The sequence below is a fragment of the Rhinolophus hipposideros genome, assembly GCF_964194185.1.
Source record: "Rhinolophus hipposideros genome assembly, chromosome: 23".
Lineage (NCBI taxonomy): Eukaryota > Metazoa > Chordata > Mammalia > Chiroptera > Rhinolophidae > Rhinolophus > Rhinolophus hipposideros.
The window spans coordinates 15,322,508-15,348,595 of NC_138069.1; the positions used below are offsets into that span (position 1 = coordinate 15,322,508).

At 48.9% G+C, this 26,088-nt stretch overlaps 1 protein-coding gene across 3 annotated transcripts in view; it reads left to right on the plus strand.

Annotated features, from left to right (window-relative positions):
- Nucleotides 1-26,088, plus strand: part of PSD2 (pleckstrin and Sec7 domain containing 2) — a 48,566-nt gene that overhangs the window by 9,808 nt on the left and 12,670 nt on the right. For 2 of the 3 annotated variants that reach the window (XM_081036090.1, XM_081036089.1), the window contains exons 2-8: nt 4,641-5,065; nt 8,069-8,527; nt 8,887-9,081; nt 12,071-12,151; nt 15,586-15,698; nt 16,391-16,451; nt 25,474-25,564. In XM_081036090.1, coding sequence (XP_080892216.1) covers nt 4,692-5,065; nt 8,069-8,527; nt 8,887-9,081; nt 12,071-12,151; nt 15,586-15,698; nt 16,391-16,451; nt 25,474-25,564 — 1,374 coding nt within the window. In that variant the 5' untranslated portion in view covers nt 4,641-4,691. The remainder of the gene's footprint in view (nt 1-4,640; nt 5,066-8,068; nt 8,528-8,886; nt 9,082-12,070; nt 12,152-15,585; nt 15,699-16,390; nt 16,452-25,473; nt 25,565-26,088) is intronic. The other variant, XM_081036088.1, reaches the window with a different exon arrangement.

The window sequence follows — 26,088 nt, forward strand, 5'->3', positions numbered from 1 at the left end:
GTGGTCAGAGAGACCTCTTCTGAGTGACAGAAGAGGCAGTCATTTAAAGATCTAGGGGAAGAGCATTCTAGGCCAAGGGGACAGCTGGTGCAAAGGCCCTGAGGTGGGAATGCGCTCAGGGAGCAGAAAGAAGGCCACGTGGCTGTGGGGTGGGGGATGGGGAGAGGGCAGTGAACCAGTTCAGGCAAGGCTTTTTTAGGCTGTGCTGAGAAGACCAGATTCTAACTGAAAGGTAATGGGAGCTCTTGGAGGGTAATGAGTGAGGGAAGGATGTGATGTAATTTGTGTTTCCACAGCTCACTCCAGCTGCCATAGGGAGAGTGGGGAGGGGGACATGGTTGTCTCAGAAGCAGCTGAGACCCAAAAAGTGGCTGGTTTGGCATTTAGCCCTGGCCCAGCCAGAGTTCCACTATCATCATGGGCCCCATCTTGGTTGGTGTTGAAAAAGAGGCTGCTGAGACCAAGGTCATCCCAAGGGCAGTACTTAGTTGGAGCCTCTCTCTGGAACAGGGCCTGGTTCTGGCCAAGAGAGGATGCAGAGGATCTGTCCACTGCCAGCCTGTCATTATAGGCATCTCCTTGGTATAGGTGCCCGTGGCCCAGCTGTGCCCACCTCCCCTGCTCTTGCTAGCAGGGCTGGAAGTGGGCAGGGTCACGGCTTTGGGTGGACTCTCCTGGTTGAGATTTGAGCCCTTGATGTCATGGGAGGGCCTGATGGAGGGCCTGGGAAACTGGGTGCTCATTCTGTACCTCCAGGGCATCCAGGTGCAGAATGAGGTTACTCCTGAGTTCTAGAGTCAGTTACTTACTATGTGACCTCAGGCAAAGCCTTTCCTGGTTCTGTGCCTCAGTCTCCCCATTTGTCAAATGTAGTGGTAGAGAGAGTGGACCATAGCTGCCTTTTTCCTTGACCTCTGTGGAGAGTTTATTCTTCCTTGGATCTCAGCTCTCTCAGTATTCATGACTTTAAGTTTTCTCACCAGCCCTCTTCTGGGTGATATCCCCATTCTTCAGATGGGTCCACGAAGGCCAGAAGGGACAACGATGAGTCCCAGGGCACATGGTGGTTCATAGTGAGGACTTGGAGCATTTTTGCCCACCTCTGCCCTGAAGCTCCCCTTCATGTACTCCTCCCTTGGGCTCATTAAGTGTGTGTGTGTGTGTGTGTGTGTGTGTGTGTGTGTGGGAGGGGGTTCTGGCTCAGCTATTTCTGGGCTCAGCTGGCCTCCAGCCCAGGCAGGGACTCTGGGTCCCCTGCCCAGAGTGGAGCTTAATGCTACCCCTTGTTTGCCTACCCCCAGAAGCTGAGGACATGGCCCAGTGCCCAGTGTTGGCAGAACCTCCATGCCATCCCATTCCCAACTGCAGGAGGATATGGCAGGGCAGGTAGGGCGGAAGCCAGCCCGAGGCAGCTGCTAGAATTTGGTGGGTGACATAGGGGCCTTCTTCTTGTGGTCCTTGATTTGTCCATACCCCAAAGGGCTAGTGCTTTGGGGCTGGCATAGACTCAGCATCAGGTGAAGCCATTTATGCTTTCTTTCTTTTTTTTATTTTTTTGATTTTTTTTATTGGGGAAGGGGTACAGGACTTTATCGGGGAACAGTGTGTACTTCCAGGACTTTTTTCCAAGTCAAGTTGTTGTCCTTTCAATCTTAGTTGTGGAGGGTGCCGTTCAGCTTCAAGTTGTTGTCCTTTCAGTCTTAGTTGTGGAGGGCGCAGCTCAGCTCCAGGTCTAGTTGCTGTTGCTAGTGGCAGGAGGCGCAGCCCACCATCCCTTGTGGGAGTCGAACTGGCAGCCCTGTGGTTGAGAGGATGCGCTCCAACCAACTGAGCCATCCGGGAGCTCAGCAGCAGCTCAGCTCAAGGTGCCTGTTCAATCTTAGTTGCAGGGGGTGCTGCCCACCATCCCTTGCGGGACTCGAGGAATTGAACTGGCAACCTTGTGGTTGAGAGCCCACTGGCCCATGTGGGAATCGAACCGGCAGCCTTTGGAGTTATGAGCATGGAGCTCTAACTGCCTGAGCCACCGGGCCGGCCCCTTTGCTTTCTTTTTTAAAAAATAAACTTTTTAAATTGGGGTATATTGGGGAACCATGTGTTTTTCCCCCATCTAGTTGTGGGGGGTGCAACTCAGCTCCAGGTCAAGTTGTTGTCTTCAGTCTAGGAGGGCGCAGCTCATTGACCCATGTGGGAATCGAACCAGTGACCTTGGTGTTATGAGCACTGCGCTCTAACCACTGAGCAAACTGACCACCCACTGGCGGCTCAGCTCCAAGCTCAAGCCATTGTTTTCAATCTAGTTGTGGAGGGCGCAGCTCGCTGGCTTATGTGGAAATCGAACTGGCGACCCTGGCGTTATGAGCACTACGCGCTAACTACTGAGCAACCGGCCGCCCCAATCCATTATGCTTTCAAATCTCAGGCTTCACTGGGAGCTCAGGCAGAGCCCTGACCAAAGGGGAAGCACCCCATGGGCTCAGCCTCCATGTGTGGGTGTGGGAGCTTGAGGCACCCTGGTGGAATGGAGTGAAGCCCTGTGCCCCAGATCCAATGCTCATCCAGGCTCCTGGGCTAGACAGCAGGCTAGAGGATGAGAACTCAGGAAACAGGCCAGAGAGCCCCACTCTCCCTCCTCTGTCCTTTCTCAGTGCTCTCCCGTCCTCAAGGAGCCTCAGCTGAGGAGGTGACCTATTCTTTCCCTCCTCAGAGTGCACAGGGGACAGAGTGAAATAGCAACAAGGATTTAGGGCAGACTGGAAAGAATCCCTCCCTCAGGGCTGAGCCCCTTGAGGCCCCCGGTGTCCTAGGATCAGGCCCAGATATCCTACAACTTGGCTCTCCAGACTTTTTTTTAAATCTATGAAAGTATTTCTTTAAAAGTAAGATCTATGCTCACACAGTCTTCAGAACTCTAGGAGGTGACACTCAGGGTGGATGGCCTGGGGCCCCAGATGCCTTCCTGTCCTGCCCTCTTCTCTTTCACTCTATGTTTGAAAACTGAGGTTAAATGAATCTTTAGTGGTCTTGTGGTGGCAGAGCTCCCCTCGAGGGCCTGAAGCCTTCAGAAAAGTAGACTCACCTTCCTCTGCAGTCCTGGCCTTGTCTCTAAGTGGGAAGGAAGTTCCTCCTGGAGTGTAACTCAGTGTTTCCCAAACTTGCCTTATTAGAAGAATAATATTACTTATATCCATTCCCTGTAGATTATGGTTCAGGAGGTCTGGGGGAGGGCCTTATTATCTATAATTGAACGAGTCCCTCAGGTGACGCTTATGACCAGGCAACTATAGGCAGTATGGGGAAACCCTATATCTGCAGCTTATTCTGCTGCAGCCTAGAAGGCTGGCCAGTCCCTCTCTTCCTTCAACCTCTCTTGAGCCACTAGAACCCCTTTTCCAGAGGAGAGTGAGGGTGCTGGGGGAAGCTGAGGCCTGAAGAGGGGAGGAAGGAAGTTGTTTGGAGGGGCTGGTGGCAGAGGTCACTGGGGCGGGAGTGGGGGGATGGAAATAGTCTAGACTTGGTGGGGCCAGGGGCAGAGAGGGATGAGGGGAGAGCCAGAACACAGCCAATTACATCTGCCCTCCCACCTAGGATTAGATTGGGTAGGAAGCCTCTGGGAAATGTGGGCTGGCTCGGATCTGTTTTTAAAGGGGGTGGGGGGTGGAGATGGTAGGTAAAATGGGTCTCCTCATTTTACAGAGGAGAAACAGACCCAGAGCAGGGCAGAGGGAGAGGGGGCTGGCCTGCATGGGGCAGTGAGGAGGCCCGACCTAGACCCATGCGAGGTCACACAAGAGTTGGGCAGAGCAGGGCCTGACTCCCTTTTGCATTGCTCTCCCCAGAATGCCCCATGGCGGCCTCCTCATGAGTCCCTCCCCCGGGCTGGGCGAATTCGGGCCGGGTGTGGAGGAGAACCCGAGGCCCCCTCCTCTTTCCTCTTCCAACAGTCAGTGCTTTGGGCTCTGGGCATCAGAGGCAGCCTCGCTCTCCGGGTGGCGCCACACCCGCCCAGCACCCTGGACAGCGCCTCACGCCGGGCCACCGGATGGCCGCCTCCCGGGCCTCATGTTGGCTTCTCTGGGGTAGCCTCTGTTTTGCTGGAGCTGCACTTCTGTTGACTTCCTTGCTTTCTCTCTGAACCGTCCCTCTAAAGGCGGCCCCCAGCCCAGTACCCTCCATTCAACACAGATTCACTCTTGTCTGGCTCCTGGAGCCAGGGTGAGAGAACGTGGAAAGAGGCAAGTGGGCTGGCTGGCTGCTGACAGCCTGGGGTTTGTCTCCGTCACTCACCAGCGGGAGATGAAAGGGGCTTGGAGGAGTCCTGGACCATAGTCCCTTGCGGCCTGCATCTTCCTCACAGGGCTTTGGTGAATTCTGGAGGGGACAACAGAGACCCATAAGGGGTAACAGGGAAGGCAGGACTGGGGCACATGTAGTGGCTGGGGGTGAGGGGAGAGGTGAGTGGGGCTGGCCTGAGCAGGGCATTGCGAACACCATGGCCTGAACCCAGACTCCAGCCAGGAGGTCCTGGGAGGTCATCCTTCTCCCCGCAGGCAGGCTGCCTGGTGTTGGTTCTGCAGGGCCTCACAACCCCCAGCACCTGTCTGTCTGATTCACCCCTTTATCTCTCCATCTGCTGCCAGGTCAAGTGGAGTCCCAGGAGCTTCCAGCACTGGGCGGAAGCATTGCCTGCCATGGATGAGGATAAGCTCCCCTCTGTACTACCTGGGGAAGATGGTGCCACTTGGGACCCCAGCGTGGAGCCTGAAGAGGAGCCTGGGGTCCAGAATGGGATGCCAGCCAGTGAGGACCCGAATAGCAGCCATAACAGCACAGGACACGAGAGAAGGGGCACCCTGACGGCCACCGAGGAGCCCACCAAGGGCCCAGACGTGGCCCTCCATAGCCTCAGCCTTGGTCTCTCCCTCTCCAATGGCCTAGCCCTGGGGCCAGACTTGAACATTCTGGCAGATTCTACAGAGGCTAGACCCTGGAGCGCTGGTGCGCTGGTGGAAGGGGATGATGCTTCCAGGAGCCTTTGTCCAGACACTGAGGACTGTCAGCTGGGGTAAGTGGGTGTCTTGGGATAGGGGCTCACCACGTTTGGCTGCTCTCACGTTATGTGGCCTAGGCCTAGCCAATTAGCCTCTCTAGTTCTTGTTTTTCTCATCCATAAAATGGGAACTTCATGTCCCTTTTTGCCTAGCTTCTGTGTGTTGGGAAAATAGAGCTATGAGATTTCAAAGGCCAACAGACCCATTGTGCCCCCCACCCTCAGTTCCCCAAGCCATCATGGGCTGTTTCTATTTGGGGCTGGAGGGTCATACCCCTTCAATCCCAGGCTGGACATTAGAGTTCCTTGATATGGAAGGTCATCTGGTCTGCCTCTCTGCTTCCTGCACATGAGGGTCTCCCAATTCGACTGACCTCAGGAGAGTAGACTTTGTGGGTTAATCCCTATAAGCCACCCTGCCTGGCACTGGAAGTTCTACCAGGAATCTCCCTTCAGTCCTGCTTATTGGAGTTGCAACCCCACTTCTATTATCCTCAGCCAGAGGTGGAGGACCCCGTGTCTTGGAGGTGTCATTTGGACAAGGAGGGTGGGATGGGGCAGAGGAATGTCTAAAAGACCCCAGGGTGGGCTGAAAAAGGAAAGCATGTAGAAGTGTTGGTGTGCACAGCTGTAGGCTCGGGCCTGGACAGGCAGGTGTACAGGAGGTGTGTGAGTGTGTGCGTGGGGGACGTGCCTGGCCTGTGTATTGGTGTGTGTGCAGGGAGGCGCGAGCATGTTGGTGCACATGAGTCTGTATGGTTGGGGGTGGGGAGCGTGTGTGTGCCTGGCCTGTGCATGTGTGGGTGGGTGTACTTTTGGGTCTGCACGTGGGTGTGTAGGGCTGCATGTGCCTAGGTCTCTGTGGGTAGGAATGTGATTACGCCTGTGGATGCTGTGGCCATAAGGACATTTCCATCCACGTGGCTCCTAGGGTGCCACCTGGCTGGCAGTGGGGTGTGGGCGGGGGGCTGGGCTTCTCGGAGCACACGGTTTGCATTTAAGCGGCATATTTATTTGGGGTGGCTGAAGGTGGGGGCAGATGAATGCTGGATGGTAGTCTTCAAGCCCCTGCAAGAGAGCTATCCCTCAGTTCTATTCAGATGCTTGAAAGCGTGGGAGATGGTGGGTGTATGTGGGACCATCCATGGCTCTGACAGCGACGTGAGAGACCCCCAGGGGTAGGCTCTATATTGTTGCTCAGGTGTCTCCAGGACCCAGCACAGCCCTGGCAGAGGTGCCTTTGCTGGGCGGATTTGGGTGTGTGCTCCGTGACTCTTCTCTTCCGTCTCCTCCTCTTGGAGGTCAATAGAGGCAACTCCACTCCAGTCCCCTGCAAAGCATCCTGCCATCTTTTAGATTTCTGCCCACCTCCCACTTCTTTTTCTGGAAGGAGTCTCAGCTCCTTCTGGGATTGGGATGAAAGACAGCCTTTTCTCTCTCAGGTCAGTATGTTTCTCCAGGAAACACACTGGGACCAAATCTTAGACACTGGGGGCTCCAAGGAGCTGTTTGAGGGAAAGGGGCACTTGCTAGTCCTCTGAATACAGCTCAGCCTCTGCGGGGCAGCGGGGCCTGGGGCAGAAGCTGGGCATAGCCATATCCTCAGGGGGAGAGAGGGGTGCGCTTCTTTGCAAATGATGGGCCTTGATTTATCTGAAATGAGCAGGTCTCAGCCTGCTTCTCTCTGTGTCTGTGTCTCTTCCTCTTGCTTTCTCTGTTTCTTTGTCTCTCTTTAGCTCTATTACTCTCTGTCTCTCCTATTCTGTCTCCTTGTTTCTGTTTCTTATGCTTTCTGTATCTCTCTTTTTCTGTCTTTTTTGTCACTGTCTTCCTTCTCTCTCTCTGTCTCTGTCTCTGTCTCTCTCTCATTGTCTTCTTTCTCTCCCTCCCTCCCTCCCTCTCTCCCCTTCTGTCTTGTCTCTCGGTCTTGCTCTTGGTGATGCTCTGTTCTCGGTGCTGGGGATTCATCAGTGAACAGAACATACAAAAATTCCTGCTTTCATGGAGCTTATGGCCTAGTGGGGAGACATAATAAATCATAACCTAAGAAGTTACTGTGTAGTATGTTAGAAGGGGATAAGTGCTTTGGAAAAAATAAAGTAGGGAAAGGGGCTAGGGTGATTGGGGGCAGGTCCCAGTTATAAATAGGGCAGCCAAGGCAGACCTCATCGAGAAAGGGATGAGGAAAGAGGCTTCATCCTGAGGGAAGAACACTCTGGGCAGATGGAACAGCCAGCGCAAAGGCGTCTTATGGCGGCAGCATAGGGCCCTGTAAGGGCTTAGGCAGTGTGGTGGGCCACGGGGCTGCAAGCATCTGTTTATTTACCCAGTGCACCCGGTAGCAAGGTTTGCTGAATATTTGCTGTGTGCTGGGTACTTCTGGCCGTGTGTGTGTGTGTGTGTGTGTGTGTGTGTGTGTGTGTGTGTGTGTGTGTAGTTGTGGAGGGGAGGTTGGGACACAGATGAAAACGGGAACAACAAGAATACCACATCCTGATAGGGGCTGGGAGAACATGAAGAGCTACGCTGAGGGTGGAAAATAATGAGAGGGGCCAGTGTGGTGGGTGGTGTGGGCCTGCCACCCTCAGTTTCTCTGAGGAGGTGACATTAAGGCAAAACCTGAGAGCCAGAATGTGGGTGGCCAAGCTAAGAACCTCCCAGGGTGTGGGGACAGCAAAATTATGACCCCATGTGACACTAGTTGTGATAAGGGGAGCAGCCCCCTAGGCCAGGCTGGAGGAAGAGGCCTGACATTCATTTACCTGTGGCTACTATGGGCCTGGAACAGGTTTGGCACTGGGGGACGAGCCATGTCTGTCCGCTGCTGTACCCCAGCACCCAGCCCAGCATCTGGCACCTAATACTCAGTAAGTATTGGCTGAAAGAATAAATTGGACGCAATCCATGCCTGCTCCCTGCCCCCGGGGAGCTCCCAGGCACAGATTTGTGTAGTCCCAACACCGGTAACATACCGGGGGACACCCTGGCAAGATGCTGACTGGGCCTTGCATCCCACAGGCTGGGTGACCCTGGAGAGCCAGATGTGCGGGACGGCTTCAGCGCCACCTTTGAGAAGATTGTGGAGTCGGAGCTGCTGCGAGGCACCCAGTATAGCAGCCTAGACTCCCTAGACGTGCTGAGCCTCACGGACGAGAGCGACAGCTGCGTCAGTTTTGAGGCCCCCCTCACACCCCTCATCCAGCAGCGGGCCCGTGACAGCCCTGAGCCAGGGGTTGGCTTGGGCATTGGGGATCTGGGGACCCAGGGGGACGTGGGAGCAGCTGGCGGTGGGGAGCTGGGCAGCCCCCTGCGGCGCTCCATCTCCAGCAGCCGCTCAGAGAATGTGTTGAGCCGCCTGTCTCTCACGGCCATGCCCAATGGCTTCCATGAAGATGGATCCCGGGGACTGGGCGCGGATGAGGAGGAAGAGGATGAGGAGGAGGAGGAAGACACAGACAAGTTGCTGAACTCGGCCAGGTGAGGCAGGGCCCAGGCTGGGAGCTGGGAGAACCATTGAGCAGATGAGGAAAGACCCAGAGGAGGCAAAGCAAGTGAGGGCAATGCTGTGCCCAGAGTGAACAGCCCTCTCCAAGGTCATTGTGTCTTTCCTCTGCCCCCAGACTTCCCACCCCAGTCCTGAGGGTCCATTCTGCCCTTCCAGGCCTTTCCGGCCATGTGGGGCCGGGGAGCTGTGCCTGTGGGTTTGTGCAGCATCTGATGATGGGGCTCTTCTAAAAGTCTGACTCGATCCCCTCCTGGTTCAGTGGAGCCTCTGTCTTTGCTCTGGTGGGATTTCAGAGATCTGGGGAGACCTTTCAGCCGCTTTCCCTCCACAGCGACCCCAGCCTAAAGGATGGCTTGTCCGACTCAGACTCAGAGCTGAGCAGCTCAGAGGGGCTGGAGCCTGGTAGCACAGACACGCTGGCCAACGGGTGCCAGGGTGTCAGTGAAGCTGCTCGCCGGCTGGCTCGCCGCCTCTACCATCTCGAGGGCTTCCAGCGCTGTGACGTAGCCCGGCAGCTGGGGAAGAAGTGAGTTCTCTCTCCTGCACCTCCCGACCCCAGGAAAGCCTGGTATCCTCCTCAGCTTGAGGGGGTATGGGTGACTTCTATCAGGGGTGCCTGGTGCTTGGGGGCTCCCAACAGTCCCCAAGAACTCCTCCTCCTGCCACTGTCCTGCCACATTCCTGGCCTTGCCCTAAATCTGTTTCTTTTCTGGGCTGCCCATGCTCTCAGGGAGGGGAGGTGGTGGCAGCACTGCCCCTGGGGATTGGAGGAGTGGGCTGTGGCGTGTGGTTATGGGGCCACGATGGATAGTAGTGAGGTTAGCACAGCTGAATGGGGTCTAGTGGCCCACCTAATGGGTCCAGGAAGAGGAGAATCTGGGCCTGGGTTGGGAATGCCTGGGACCTGGGAGCTGGGGGCAGGGGTCCTGGTCTCCATTAAGCCCCACTCACTGTCTCTTGGGACTGGCTAAAGGTGCTGAACCCATCAAAGCACAAGCCCTGGCCTTTGGAGTGGGGAAAAGGGAAGTAGCCAGATGAGAGTCCTGAGGGGGTTTGGGATCGGGCGGGGACCTTGAGGCTGAGGAAATTGGCTGGTGTACCCCGAGCGTGTCTGACCATCAGTGTGTCCGCCTGCCTTTGCCCTTTCTCCACAGTGCCTCCCAACCCCCACATTAAGGCTCTGAGGTGTGTAGAAGCAGGCCTAGCTCACAGGCTAACGGGGACAGTTCAGGCCTTGGACCCCGAAGTGTGAGCTAACGGGGGCTTCGGCCACAGGAAGGTGCTAAGGTTGGCTGTGCTTCTGGGTCCCTCTCTCTTCCTCCTGCGTCCTCCACCCTCCACAGCATTCACGTGACTCCTGCCCTTGTCTTTCCAGCTCCAGCTCAGAAATCACAACTACAAGTCCCTAACCCTTGTTGGGCTGTGAGCCCCCTCCTCCCCCAACCTAATGATACCTTTCAGAAGACTTCATTATGGTTGATCCCATCTTTTCAACCCCTTCCTCTACAAGAGCTTTCCCATAAGCATTTTATTTTGCTTAAGTCTTTTCCATCTGAGAACAAAAATTCTTCCTCAACTGGTCTTCCTCCCCCAGCCTCTTCACAGCCAAAATCCTCGGATTTTCTGCCCTGGGTGGCCTCTGTCCCCTCCCCTTCTCCACATTCAACCCCTCTGGGCTGGCTTCTTCCCCACCCTCTCTCCCCAGAAACCTCCTCCTGCCAGGGTCAGTAGCAGCCTATGTCTTGAATCTGGTGGCCACTGCCAGACCTCACCTTCAACAGGGTTGACACACTGGCCACTCCTTTCTTTTTCTCTTCTGTTGTTTTTCCCCCCAATTTAGTTGTAGAGGGCACAGCTCAGCTTCAGATCAAGACATCTTCAATCTAGTTGTGGAGGGTGCAGCTCACTGGCCCATGTGGGAATCGAACGAGCGACCTTGGTGTTATGAGCACCGGGCTCTAATCAACTGAGCTAACCGGCTGCCCTCTTTTCTTTAATTAAGCTTTTTATTATGAAATTTTCAAACATACAGAAAACGAGAAAAAATATGTTAAACCTCCATGTACCTGTTACTCAGCTCCAAAGTTATCAGCGTTCTTTTCTTCTTATTTCCTCTACGCCCTTCACAGTCCCCTCAACCCATTTACTGGAATATTTTAAGGCTTATTTTAGGCACTCTGTCATTTAACCAAAAATACTTTGGTATGTGTCTCTGGCAAGAATTTTTTTTCTTTACATAATCCCAATTCATTATAATTTCTAAGAAAATTAACAAAAACTCCTTAATTATCTCCATATTCAGTCTACGTTTAATTTTTTTCTGATTGTCTCAGAAATGTTCATTCAAGTCAAAATGCAAACAAGGTCCACACATTACCTTTGGCTAATATGTGTCTTAAATCTCTTTGAGTCAACAACAGTTGGACAGCCCCCTATTTTTTTTTAATGCTACATATTTGTTGAAGAAACGGAACCATTTGTTCAGAAGACTTTTCCATGTTTTGGATCTGGTGTCCTCTGGTGTTATTTCACATGTTTCTTTATTTCCCAGGTCTTCTGTAAATGGGAGGGAGAGCTTGGGCTTCATTAGGTTTAGGTGGAAATTTGTTCTCTCTTTCGGCAAGAATTTATGACTCCAGTCTTCTTGAAACACATTTCCTTGGCCTCCAAGCTCCACACTCCTGCTCTGGTTGCTATTTCCCAGTTTCCTTCATAGGCTCTCTCTCCTCAGTCTACTCTGAGAGGGGCTTCCTCCGATCTCCGTGCTGGGTCTGCTGGCCTGTCTGTTCACCCTCCTCTCGCATAGGCTCATCTCCACTTCCCACCGTGCTGTTATTTACCTGCTATGGGCCGGACTCTCACGTGGGTACAGCCAGCCCCATCTGTTCTCCGGAGCTCTCCCCCAGAGGCCACTTACTCTTGTCATGCCCCACACCTGTTCCACCCCCATATCTCGTGTACTCTGCCTCCGAAATCTGTCTCCTCCCCAGCCCTTCCATCTCTCCTGGGCAGCTACTGCAGCCCCCAGTGGGTCTCCACTCAGCAGGTAGAGTGTTCCAAATACAGATGTGACCATCTCACTCCTCTGCCTCCCTGTGTCAATCCCTCAGAATCACGTCCGGATCCTTCCCTTGGCCCTCAGGCCCTGTCCCTGCCTCATCTCCTCCTGCCCCGGTTTCTGCTCTCCAGCTCTGGCCACAAGGCCCTGCTGGCAGCTTCTTGGATGTGTTGTGCAGTTTCCTCTGTCGGGGACACTCTGCATCATCTCACCACCTACTCCCTTCATGAGGTTGGCTCTTACTTCCTGTCAGTGTTGCCCGAGACATCACCGCCCCAGGAAGCCTTCCTGACCCCCTGTCCAAGGTTAAATTGTCAGAGCCTAACTGGCCAGCTGGGAGAGGCAGCCTAGGGGTGGGCAGGTGGGTGGGTCAGGGTACCTGGGGGACTACTGCCCATGTACCCCCTATTGTTTGTTATGCCCGGCTTCTCATGGACACCCCATGCTCTCCTGGCAGCAACGAGTTCAGCAGGCTGGTGGCCGGGGAGTACCTCAGCTTCTTTGACTTCTCAGGCCTGACTCTGGACAGAGCGCTCAGGTCAGTGGGGCTGGGAAGGGGCAGTTCCCCCAGGTGGTCCAGGCTGTACATCTGGAGTCTCATGCCAGTTCTATCATGAACTTGCTGTACAACCTTGGGCTAGTGTCTTGACCTCTCTGGGGAGGCTGTGGGGAAGGAGCCATCAGAGCAGCAGCCATCCAGCGACTCAGTGAATGCCAGCTATATGGTGGGTGCTGGGGATCTGGAGGTGGGAATGCATTATAACTCCTTACTTCCCCACAGTCAGTGAGGGAGAAGATTTGATCTCAGGTACTACTGGTGTTTGGACCCAAGAAGTAGCCCTCAGGGCCTGCAGGGTGCAGGGAGAGGAGGATGAGGAACGGAAGGATGCAGCCCAGTGTCTAGCAGGCCTGGTGGCTGGGCCAGCAGGGAGACCTAGGCCAGAGCCCTCGGGAGAGGGATAGCAATCTCTGGGCTAAGGGCTAGGTAGTCTATGTGTATTAGACCTTTTCGCTGTGTCCCGCATGTCTTTATACTTTTTCTAAAAAAATGTATTTTCCATTCTTTTTTCTCTGCTTCAGTTGGGATATTTTCTGTTGACCTGCTTCTAGTTCACTTCCCCTTTTCCTGTGTCTAATATGGCATTAAACCCATTTATTGAGTTTTTCTACTTTCTGTTGTATTTTTCAGTTCTAGAATTTTCATTGTATTAAAAAATTGTTTTTTAGTAGATCTAATTCTCTGGGGAATTCCCCGTTTTTCACTTGTTTTCTCCATTTTCTCCTCTCTTTTCATGACATGTTAGTCACGGTTGTTTCAAAGTCTTTGTTTGCTCACCCCAATATTTGCATTATCTGTATTTGTTTTGATTGTCTCTTTTTCCCTCTTGGTTTTCTATCGTATATCTTGTCTCTCTGTATGCTTAGTAACTTTTTAATTAGATGCTGTACATTTTGTATACAATTATAGTGGTTCTAGATCATTATATGTGACTCCAAAGAGTGTCTGCCTTGTCTTTTGCTAAGCAGGTAGAGGGGAGAAGGGAGTGTGGTCCTAATCCAAACCAGGCTGAGCTGAGGAGAGTTTCAGGGTTCACCTCATTCCATGGGGAAGGCCCACCAGGCTATCCATGGCGAGCTTGGTGTGTTCATGGGGGCCTTTCCTTTTGGTAGGACTTGAATCCTAATTTTGTCTCCTCAGTGAAGCAAGACTGTTAAAAACCCAAATCCTTCTGTTTCTCAGAGGCTTTCTGCTTAGCTTTTTATGTTTTGTCCTGCATATCTTCAGAATTTGGCAGATCTCTCAAGGGAAAGCTGGCTGTATGTTTACAGCCCCTCAAGTCTTCCGGTTTGTCTTGTTAGCTCTGTGAAGCCACCAAACGTTCGGCCTCCTACCTGTGCCCATAATCCTCAGTGCCCCAGGGAACAAGCAGCTGCAGACCAGCCCACCTCTCCCCTCCAGAATCTGGGCCCTTTTGGTCTTTGTTGCATCAACAGTTTTCTGTTAGCCTAAGAGAGATGTAGTCTGTCTGGCTTTTCTCATTGTTCTCAGCGGACATGTTGGTTTCTTGTCAGCTGCTCTAGCCTGAGTGGAGGCTGAAGTTTGCATTGCATTGGAATGAGGAAGGTTGGTTTGGGAAGGTGTTAGTTGGGTCATCTCATGATCAGAGGCATGGGTGGACCTTGTATATTAGCCCAATAGATTGGGGCTCGACTGCATAGGCCTGTGGAGCCACAGCAGGTGCTGGGTGTAAAGCAGATTTGGGAGGCTGTGCTGACAGCAGGATGCTGGTGGCCTTTGATCCATGTGTGAGATGTGTGAGGGCCAGGTCGGAGAGGACAAGGCCTAAATTTGGTGGCGGCTGTGCTGGGTTGGGGCTTGGTGAAGATCTCCAGGGATGGGGTGTTTGGGCTGGGGAGTAGGAGGTGAGATGGATGGTTTATCAGTAGGATAGGCTAAGGATGGAATGGGGGACGGGTTTTTAAAAATCTTGGTGGAGTGTGAGGAGAAGAGAGAGTGGGGCTGGGAAGGGGCAGTTCCCCCAGGTGGTCCAGGCTGTACAACTGGCGTCTCATGCCAGTTCGATCATGAACTTGCTGTGCAACCTTGGGCTAGTGTCTTGACCCCTCTGGGGAGGCTGTGGGGAAGGAACCATCAGAGCAGCAACCAGCAGCTGGGGGCTTGCTGGAGGGAAGAGAATAGGGAGCAGGAGAGGCAGGGAGAGGAGGAAACTAGGTGGCAGAGTTTTTTTGTGTAGCAGTTGATTGATTGGGATGAACTAGAGAGTGGCCAGCCGTTTCGGATGCCTTGGGAAGCTTCAGAGGGTAAAGGCTGGCCAAGGTGGGGCTCCCAGCTCCCAGGGTGTCTTAGAAGCAGCACGAGAGAAGATAAAGCAAAGGGGGCATTACAGAAACCAAATGAACTGTTGCAAAATTAGGAACAAACTAGCCTCATGACCCCAGGACACAGAGGCCCAAGCTGTCTCAGCTTGCAATTTCCCCCAGGTGAGAGACCCAGCCCCATCTTCTAGCACCTCTGGCTTTGGGATCAGCTGCCAGGGCCCCTGAGAACTGGTGGCCTTGAGGGGGATTCAGAGCTGCCCAGCAGAGGAGGGAAGGGCCTTCCAGGTGGAACCCAGCCTGCTCAGAGGCACCTGTCCTATCCGGGGTGTGGAGATGGTTGGGGAGGCAGAAGGTTGATATGAGGTTGGAGAGACAGGAGGAAAGTGGGGTAGACAGGAAGGCTAGGATATGAGGAGCTTGGACATTATTCTGACAGCCCTGGGGAGCCAGTGATATGTTTTAAGCAGGGGCTGGCTGTGAGTTTGACTGCATGTGAGTTTAGAAAGACCGCTGAGTGTCTGTAGGGAGGATGTGTTGGGGCGGTGCAGGGCATGCACCTGTCTGGAGGCTGTTGCAGATTTCCTGGGCACATGATGAGGGCAGAGGAGGAGAAGGAGGGATTGAGATCGGGGGAGAAGAACAACTTGGTGACAGCTTAGACTTGGGGTGGGAGAAGAGTGAGGGAGGCCAGGGCTGGGCTATGTAGAGTGAGGAGTAGGAATGATGGAGGCAGGACAGTCAGAGGGGCAGCTGTGCATGGTTTGGACATAGAGAGGGAGCAAGGGATGGGCATTTACCCTGAAGAAGAGCTGAAGCTAGCACTGAGGTGTTCCCTGTCTTTGCTCTTCGCAGTCTGTCCCCTGCCTACTTCCAAAAGGGCTCTGGAGGGGATGAGGGCTGAAACTCCAAAGCCTGCCAGGCTCCCTGGCCTCAGCACCCCAGAAGCCATCCTGGGGGCCAAGGTGTCTCCTGGGCTCAGATGCTGGGCACTAGAGAGTTGGCCCCTTTGGGCAGGCATGTGTGTTGTGGGGGTGGGGTGGGTGGTGGGGACAGGGTCTCCTGCCCTCGCTGAGGACCCAGACTCATTTAGGGGATCTGGGAGGCCCTCAACATCCTTAAATTGTCCTCCAGAACCTTCCTGAAGGCCTTCCCACTGATGGGGGAGACGCAGGAACGTGAGCGGGTTCTTACTCACTTTTCTCGTCGGTATTGCCAGTGCAACCCTGATGACAGCACCTCGGAAGGTATGGCCACCTGCCCCACTGCCTGACCCACCTAGCTCCTCCCAGCCAGCCCCGGTCCACCTGCCACCTTTGTCCTACTCAGTAAACATTGAATGAATAAACTATGGCACATGGGTTGGGCTCTGCCTGCTGGGCAAGTGACCTCCCAAATGTCTTGCCCATTGTCATTCCCTATGCCTTAAAGTCCTCCCTCCTAAAGACTCAGTCCTTTGGGTCTCCATTCTCCCTGGTCCTCTGTCATAATGCCGATTCTTGGTGTGGTGGGAGTCCTGGTGTGGGGGTCTGTGTCGGGGCCCTCTTAGGGGCAGGACTTGCCCTATGCATGGATCTGAGTCTCAGGAACTGGGGGATCAGGCTGGTTATTGGAGGAGACACAGACCACGGCCTGGCACCCAGAGCCATTCCCAAGTCTGAGGTTCAAGGTGAGTCTGGCCACAGGAGGTAGGGATCTGGGCTAGAGCAGGCCCAGGGTGGTGAGGTATCCTCTGAGGGAGAGATTGGCTCTGACCTGGGGCAGGCAAGTGACCCCAGTGCTGCACTTGGGGGTGGGGCAGGGAACATCACACAGACCCTGGGCAGCTTTGGCAGGTGGCTGGCCTCCTCCTGTCTCCAGGGCCTCCAGGCTGGCTCTGTGTGGCTGAGGGTAGGCTGAGTGGGTCCTCACACTGAGGGTGCCACCATCTCTGATTTAGATGGGACCCACACTCTCACCTGTGCCCTGATGCTGCTCAACACGGACCTGCACGGACATGTGAGTTGGGGAGGTATGGAGAGGGTGTATCCTCTCACTAATGCGCCATGCTCTCCAGGGGCCAGCCCTTTCTCCAGCCCTTTCCTGAGATCTCCTGCTCAGTGGCCATGTTTCTTGTAGCAGACCTAGGAGCTGGGCAACTTTGAGTCTAGGGCCCTGCCCTAGTTTATCTACCTGAGATCTGCCCGGGTCCCCATCCAAGCAGGGCAGTGAGAACAGCTGAGGAACATGAAAGTTTGGGATGTGCTAAATAAAATGCACACCCCTACCGTGTCCAGGACAGACATTGATAAAAGATCATGTGCTCTTCCCACCCCTTGTCCCCCAAGCCCGAATGTGGCCTCATTAAAGTGCCATGGCCCAGGCAACCCCTACCAGTCAAATGACAGTTTCCCTCAAGAGACAGTCTTGTTACCCTGCTCCCCACCAGGCAAACAGTGAAATGACAGGTGGGTTCCCTGGGTGGGCTATGAGGCTGTGTCTGGTCCGGGCCCCAGGCTGTCTCAATGCTGCTCTGATTCAATAACTCCTTCTTTTCCCTCCGTCTGCTCCGGGGACCCCCTCTTTGGGCTCTCTTGCCCTCCCTCAGGTGGTAAGTGTAGCTGGTGTGCATGCCCTGTGAGCCTAGACCCCCATCTCCATGTTCCCCTTCCATATCCTCCATCACTGCGTCTGGCCCCACCAATCACTGCCCCATCATTGCTCACCCAGGGGTGGTCAGAGACACCTGTTGGGATATTTCAGTGCTCATGGGGACAACAGGCCAGCATGTCTGGTTCCAGAGTTAACCTGGAAAATCTAGGGCATGTTGGGTGGAAGAAAGCTGGGGCAGACCCAACTTCAGATCCTGTTCTTGCCTCTACGTGGTAGCTCTGTGGCCCTGGGCAGGACAGTGTCTCTCTTTGGTTCTTCATCTGTGAGGTGGGAGTAATGACTTCCCCCAGAGGGCCTGGGGCAAGACTGAGAGGTAATATATACACCAAGTGTCAGGGTGTGGCACCCAGTAAGGATTTCATTATGAATAATATCATTATATAAGAATAACAAGAGTATTCATTATTAGTATTAAAATTTAAATGATGGAGAGCTCAAAGGCCCAACCTGCAGATCCCTGCAGGGGCCAGAATGTGAAGGCCACAGGCTGATGGCAGCCTGAGTGGGTGTGGGGACATTGTAGCACATGGCCTGGGGAGAGTGAGAGCCTCAGTGACCTTGGCAGGAAGAACAGTTGTGTGACAACTTGGGTTATATCCATCTGGGCCCTTGGCCTGAGGGTGGATGATTGGGAAAATGTGTGTATTCCATGAGACCGTCACCAGAGCTGATGCCCATTAATGGCTAATGGTCCCCTCAGACCAGCTCACTCTGTTTATGGAAAGCAGGTATTGCTAGTGCACCTTAAAAGGAGCATTAAACATCCCCCCCATCTCCCCATCCCCACCCTTGGCCGGGCCGACGGTAATCTCAGGACATAGTCACTGCCACGCCAGTCCCTGGATGCTTCTCCCCATGGTAGAGCTACTCAGAGGATGGCAGCCGCTATTCAGTGAACCCCCAGGTCTAGAATACCCCCGAGCTGGGCTGCCCATGGCCCCACATTAATGTCCCCAGCTGAAGAGAAACATCGACACCTTCATATCGTGTTTCCCCGAAAATAAGAACAGGTCTTATATTAAGTTTTACTCTGAAAGATGCATTAGGGCTTATGTTCAGGGGATGTCATCCTGAAAAATCATGGTAGGGCTTATTTCCCAGTTAGGTCTTATCTTTGGGAAAACACGGTAGGTCAGCAGTGGGTGGGCAGGATTGTTCGGATAAGTAGATCATTGAGGATCCTGTCTTTCTCTCTGGAGGCAGGATTGCTCACTGGTCAGGAGCAAAGGTTGCCAGCAGGAGTCCTCTGTGCTTCTCCACACTGAGAGCTGTGTGGTCTGGGGCCAATTTCTTACCTCATTAAGCCCGTTTCCCCCATTGTAAAGTCCCTGTGAGACTTAAGGAGGCAGTGCTAGTAAAACCCTTAGCCCAGGGCCTGGTTGTTGCACTTAGTGTATGTTCTCCAAAGGACCCCCATGGAAGCAGTGTCTCCTGCTTTGTGCTTTTCTCCTCTCCTCCTCCTCTCACTCTGTCGCTCCTCAAACATCCCAGGCCTTGAGATCGCTCTGTGGCCGGGCTAGCCATAACTCTTTTCTGCTGATACAGAGGCTGTGGGAAAGGGAACGAGGGTCAAGAGCAGGCTGGGAGGCCCTGTTTACTGAAATGGGGGTGGTGGGGGTAAGGAGGAGTTGGGAACTTGAAAGTCCCAACTCATCCACCTCTCTTCGGCTTTGGAACGACCCAGGTACTTGTCTTTTTTCCTTTTTCCTTTTCTGGGTACATGTCTTTTTGCCCAGTTGTTGTTATTATATTTTCAATCCGATAACTTACCTGGTATGATTTCACTTCTTTGCAATTTGTTGTCTTGCTTTTCTGTCCAGAGAGAGAGATCAGTTTTAGTAGACGTCTCATGTGGACTTGAAAAGAAAGTGTATTCTGCAGTTGTTGGTTGTAATGTCCTATATATATATATATCAATAAGGTCAAGTCTTTTAATTGTATTGTAACAATCTTGTTTCTCATTAGTGTTTTTTTTTACTGTGGTAAAATACACACAACATAAAATTTACCATTTTAACCTTTTTAAAGTGTGCAATTCAGTGGAATTAAGTACATTCACATGAAGCGCAACTATCATTACTCTCTATTTCCAGAGAGTATTTCATTATCTCCATTATCTCCAAAGGAAACCCTGTACCTATTACCTGTCACCCCTCATTCTCTCCTTCCTCCAGCCCTTGGCAACCACTAATCTGCTTCCTGTTTTTATGGATTTGCCTATTCTGGACATTTCGTGTAAATGGAATCATACAATATGTAGCATTTTTTGACTTACAATGTTTTCAAGGTTCATCCATGTTAGAACATGTGTCAGAGTTTCATTCTTTTTGTGGCTGAATAATATTCCTTTGAATGGATATACCACATTTATTTATCCATTCATTTGTTGATGGACATTTGGGTTGTTTCTACCTTTTGGTTATTGTAAATAATGTTACTATGAACATTTGTGTACAAGTTTTGTTTGAATACCTGTTTTCAATGCCTAGGAGTACACTAGCTGAGTCATATGGTAATTCTATGTTTTTGAGGAACTGTGAAACTGTTTTCCATAGTGGCTGAACCACTTAAAATTCCCACCAGCAATGTATGAGGGTTCCAGTTTCTCCACATTCTTGTCAACACTTCTTCTTCTTCTTTTTTTTTTTTAAATTATATCTATCCCAGTAAGTAGGTTTTGGTTTTGATTTGCATTTCCCTAATGACTGATGATGTTGAGTATTTTTCATATTTTTCATGTGCTTACTGACCATTTGTACATTTTCTTTGCAGAAATGTCTATGCAAATTTTTTGCCCATTTTTTCTATTTTTAAAATTTATTTAAAAAAATGTAAAATATGCATAACAAAATTTACCATTAAGTTACCATTTTAAATATCTTTAAGTATATACATAGTTCAGTAATGGTAGGGCTATTCACATTGTTGTGCAAACAATCTCCAGAACTTTTTCACTTTCCCATACTGAAATTCTATACCCATTAAACAGTAATTCCCCATTTCCCCCTCCTCCTAGGCTCTGGCAACCACCATTCTAATTTCTGTCTCTATGAATTTGACTCGTCTAGGTACCCCATATAAGTGAAACCATACAGAATTTGTGTTTTTGTGACTGGCTTATGTCACTTAGCATAATGTGCTCAAGGTTTATCAATGTAGCATGTGTTAGAATTTCCTTCCTTTTAAAGGCTGAATAATATTCCATTACATGCAAATACCACATTTTGTTTATATGTTTACCTGCTGGTGGATACTTGGATTGTTTCTACCTTTTGGCTACTGTGAATAATGCTGCTATGAACATTAATGTGCAAATATTTTATCAAGACTCTGCTTTCAATTCTTTTGTATATATACTTAGAAGTGGTATTGCTGGGTCATATGGTAATGTTATTTTTAACTTTTTGAGAAACAGCCATGCTGTTTTCCATAGAGATTGAACTATTTTACATGCCCACCAGCAATGCAGAAGGGTTCCAATTTCTCCACATCCTCATCAACACTTGTTATTTTCTGTTTTTTGATTGTAGTTATCCTAATGGCTGTGAGATGGTATCTCATTGTGGTTTTGATCTGCATTTCCCTAATGATTAGTGATACTGAGCATCTTTTCATGTGTTGTTTGCCATTTATGTATCTTCTTTGGACAAATGTCTATTCAAGTCTTTTGCCCATTTTTTAATTGGGTTGTTTGTCTTTTTGTTTTTGAGTTGTAGTTCTTTATATATTCTGGATACTAGACCCTTATCCAATACATGGTTTGCAATTTTCCCCCATTCTGTGGATTGTCTTTCACTCTCTTGATAGTGTCTTTTGAAGCACAAAAGTTTAAACATTTTATTAAGTCCAATTTACCTATTTTTTCTTTTGTTGCTTGTGCTTTTGGTGTCATATTTAAGGAACCATTGTTAAATCCAAGAAGATATACCCTCATATTTTCTTCTGAGAGTTTTATCTCTTATGTTTAGATCTTTGATCCATTTTGAGTTAATTTTTGTATATAGTGTGAGGTAAGAATCCAACTTAATTCATTTGATTGTGGATATCCATTTGTCCCAGCACCATTTGTTGAAGAGGCTATTCTTTTCCCCATTGGATGGTCTTGGCACTTGCCAAAAATCAACCATAGATGAACGTGTTTATTTCTGGACCCTTAATTCCGTTGATCTATATGTCTATTGTTATGCCATTGCCCCACTGTTTTGATTACTTTAGCTTTGTAGTAGGTTTTGAAATGAGGAAGTGTGAGTCTTCCAACTTCGTTCTTCTTTTCCAAGATTATTTTGTCTGTTGAGATCTCTTGCATTTCCATATGAATTTGAGGATAAGCTTTTACATTTCTTCAAAAAGACAAAAAAAAGGCCATTAGGATTTTAATAGAGATTGCATTAAATTCATATTTGGGGAGTATGACCGTCTTAACTATATGAAGTCTTCTAATCCATGTTCACAGGATGTCTTTCTATTTATTTAGGTCTTAAATATTTTTCAATGATCATTTATAATTTTCAGTTTACAAGTCTTTCACCTCCTTGGTTAAATTTGTTCCTAAGTATTTTATTCTCTTTGATACTATTGTAAATGGAATTTTTTCTTAATTTCATTTTATGATTGTTTTTCACCAGCACATAGACATGCAATTGATTTTTGTGTGTTGATCTTGTATTCTGCAACTTTGCTGAATTTGTCTATTAGCTCTAATAGTGTTTTTGTGTACTTTTTAGGATTTTCTATATATAAGATCATGCCATCTGTGGATAGAGATAGTTTAACTTTTTCCTTTCTAGTTTGGATGCCTTTTATTTATTTTTTGCCTAATTGTTCTGGCTAGAACGTCCAGTACAGTGTTGAATAGAAATGGAAAAGTGAGTATCCTTGCCTTGTTCTTGATCTTAGGGGCAAAGCTTTCAGTCTTTCACCATTGAGTATGAGGTTAGCTATGGGTTTTTCATAAATGCCCTTTATGTTGAGGAAGTTCTATTTCTAGTTTGATTAATGTTTTTATCATGAAAGGTTGTTGGGTTTTGTTAAATGCTTTTTCTGCATTGGTGAAATGATCATGTGTCCCACCCCTTTCTATTAATTCAGTGTTTTACATTAATAGGTTTTTGTATGTTGAACCACTCTTACATTTCTGGGATATATTTCACTTGGTCTTGGTATATAATATTTTTAAAATGCTGCTGGATTCCATTTGCTAATATTTTGTTGAGGATTTTTGTATTTATATTCATAAGGGATATTGTTCTGTAGTTTTCTTGTGACGCCTTTGTCAAGTTTTAGTATCAGGGTAATGCTGGCCTTATAGAAGAGTTAAGAAGTGTTTCCTTCTCTTCCATTTTTTGAAAGAGTTTGAGAAGTATTGGTGTTAATCTCTCTTTAAATGTTTAGTAAAATTCACTAGTGAAACCATCTGGTCCCGGGCTTTTCTTTGTTGTGAGGTTTTTGATTACTGCTTCAATCTTTTACTTGTTGTAGGTCTATTCAGATTTCCTGCTTCTTTTTAAGCCAGTTTTGGTAGTTTGTGTGTTTCTAGGAATTTGTCCGTTTCATCAAGGTTATTTAATTTGTTGGTATTAATTGTTAACTAATTAATTGTTCAGTATTCTTGCTATTCCTTTTACTGAGAAAGCAGTGTTAAAATCTATAAATGAGATTATGAATATATCTTTCTCCTTTTGGTTCTATCAATTTTTGTCTTTTATTTTTTGAGACTGTTATTAGGTGCATACAAATTTAGGATGTTTGTATCTTCTGGTAGATTGATTCTTCTATCATTATTAATTGTCTCTCTTTATCTCTAGTAGTGTTTCTTGCCTTCAAGTCTATTTTGTCAGATATTAATATGGTTATACTAAAGTTCTTTTGCTAACGTTTGCATTTATATATTTTTCCATCCTTTTGCTTGCAAGATTTCTGTTCCCTTACATTTTAAGATATTTCTCTTGTATCACATACTTAAAAAAAAATCAAGTCTGATAATCTTTGCCTTTTACTTTGACAATTTAATGAATTATTAATATATATGAGTGTAAACATACTAGATTACCATTTTTGTTTTCTTTAATACCTGTTCTATGCCCCTTTTCCCCCTTATTTCCTACCTACGTTTGGATAATGTATGTATTTTTTAAATTCTGTTAGCTTGTTAGCTGTGCACTCTTTTAGAATTCATTTTGTGGTTTGCAATATGCATCAGTGACTTATTAAAGTACTTTTACCACTTCTTGGGCAATGAAATAATCTTAAAACACTTTAACTCCATTTATTTCCCTCTCGACTTATATACTACTGTTATTGTGCTTTTAACTATTATATCTCCCTCTATATTTTATTACCCAGAAAACTTTATTATTATTGCTTTACACAATCAATATTCATTTAGATTTGGCCACCCTTTTTGTTGTTCTTCGTTTCTTTCTGCTTCTCCATGCTTCCATCTGGGATAATTTTCCTTCTGTCTAAAGAACTCCCTTTAGTATTTCCTCTCTGAATTTCAACTTTTTTGTTGTTGTTGTTGAAGTACGACTGGGGTGTTTTCCAGGGCCCCTTGTCCTTGGTGGGCTCTGAACTCCAAGTTTTTGTTCTCTAGTCCTAGAAGACCACTCAGTCGCTCAGCCTTTTGGCCACTGCTTGTGAATTGGCAAATGCTTCAAGGAGGAAAGCTGCTCCTTGTGGGCTCACCTCTCCACAGTTCTTTTCTTTGCAGGATATTTACCCTTGAAGTCCTCACTTCTTTTATATTTCTCCAATGTCTTTGCCCAGATGTTTTATTTATATGTTGACCAGCAATTGTTTCTGCTGGAAGGTCATCTGCAACAAGATAGCCCATTTTTGCTAGGATTGGAAAGCTTGCCTGGTTAGTTTTTGATTGTGCACTTCCTACTGATGGCTGGGGAATGTTCAGTGTGTGTGTAGCTCAGACAATATTATCAATATTGCCCTCCTACTCCTCTATTATGAATGTACACAAATGGCTATATATACATACACATCATACATGTACATGTAAAATGTACACATAAACATACAAATACATACTGTATCAAGGCACACAAAGGATCTTTTCACATTAAGCCTTTGGAAAAGATGTAGAAAATTCTTGCTTGTCAGCTACTGATAAAGCCTTATATCATTGTTTTCTGAATTATTTTCTGTGGTATGTGAGTGTCCCACATGATATTCCTAGGTTCTATTTGCTAAAATGGTGCTAAGGTTAATAAATTTGGGAAATTGTACATGGAATCCTTGCCTTGGAGACACCCAACACACATAAGCATGTTAAAGACTCTGAAACATGTAAATAAACTTACTTGATTATGAAATCTTTTTGAGAGGAATACCTGTTCCCATCAGTAGGTAAATGTTGGGAAACACTGCCTTATAGCAAACCTATATCCACAAAATCCTACACCAATAAGTACCTGGTGTTCAAGGCTCTTTGTCTTCACAAAAATGAAGTGCTACCCAGTGTTTCCTCAAATGTAGATATTGCAGGGAGAGTCTGAAAATACCAGGTATTAGGTTTAGAGGGCGGGACACTCTTTGCTATTCAGTGGTTTAAAAAGGCACAATTTCGAGGTACATTCATTCCCAGCTCTTTGTATGTTTGTATCTCCTGGAGTAAAACCATCTACTTGGGTTCCCTTGGTCCCAGCCCAGCTCAGCATGGGGTACCCGTATGTGTTGGAAATTGAATTTGATTCTCATAAGACCCAACTCTCCCTCACTTCACCTACCTCTTGGAGGTCTTGCCGCCCCTCTGTACAGGTGAGAGGGTGAGACAGTTGTGACGGAATACACAGAGCTTCTGCTCAGGAGCCAAGAGGCCTGGGTTCAAGTCCTGGTGCTGTGTGACCTTGGGAGAGTTAACCATGGAGTAGCGGGTGAGAGCACGGGCTTCGGTGTCAGACACACTCAGCCCTTCCACTTCCTTGCTGTGTGATCATGGACACATCATTTCACCTTCCTGCTCCTCAGTTTCCTCACCTGTCAAATGGAGATAATAATAACACCCACTTCACCTTCTCCTTGTTGTGAGGGGGAAACAAAATAATGCATGTCAAATTCAATACCTGGAACATGGTAGGCACCTGGCAAATGTCAGCTATTATAATACTTCATCCAATCTGATTCCTTCATCTGGGTTTGAGGAGAACCCCAACCTTTCATGATGCTTGAGGATCAAATAGAGTCTTGTATGTGAAAAAGAGTTTCGTAAACTTTTGGAGACAAGGGAAAACCAGGCAGTTTTTTTCATTCCTGCCCTTGATGCTGCCTCACCCCTTCTGGCCGGGCAGCACAGAGCAGGGTATGGGGGCCACATCAGTCCCCACTCCTACTCTCAGGAAGAACCATTTCTCCATTACAGAACATTGGCAAGAAGATGTCCTGCCAGCAATTCATTGCCAACTTGGACCAGCTGAATGATGGCCGAGACTTTTCCAAAGACCTGCTGAAGGTATAAACTGTTAAGGGTCCCCATGCGCCCAGCTGTGCTAGGGATGGGTGGAGAGGAGAGTGATCTCTGCCCCGCTAAATCCTGATATTCCAGATTCTTAATACTGGAATCAGGGCCACCATGACTTTGGGAGAAAGTTAGAGACCATTCAGCTCAACATTTGACTGTTATGTGTTCTCTGAGTTAGGCAGAGGGATAGGCTTTGAGATTTGTTTTTAGTGATACATTATCATTCTTGCTGTCATGGCAATCAACACTGCCACCAATGGTCACAACTGCCACTGCCACCACCGCCATCACCACCACCACTACCTTCATCATCATCACCACCGAGAAAAGCCCACTTATCTCTTCAACGTCACCAGGAATTAAGGGAATCTAGTTTTCTTTTGAGGCTGAAGCCCAGGGTAGAACTCTGACCTTTCAAGCCTGGTAAATTCTTGGCCTTGGAGGAAGAGGAGCAGGTTTTGGGGGTAGATTCAATTTTAGATAATGGCTTTGAAGGACTTGGTGAAACCGGGTGG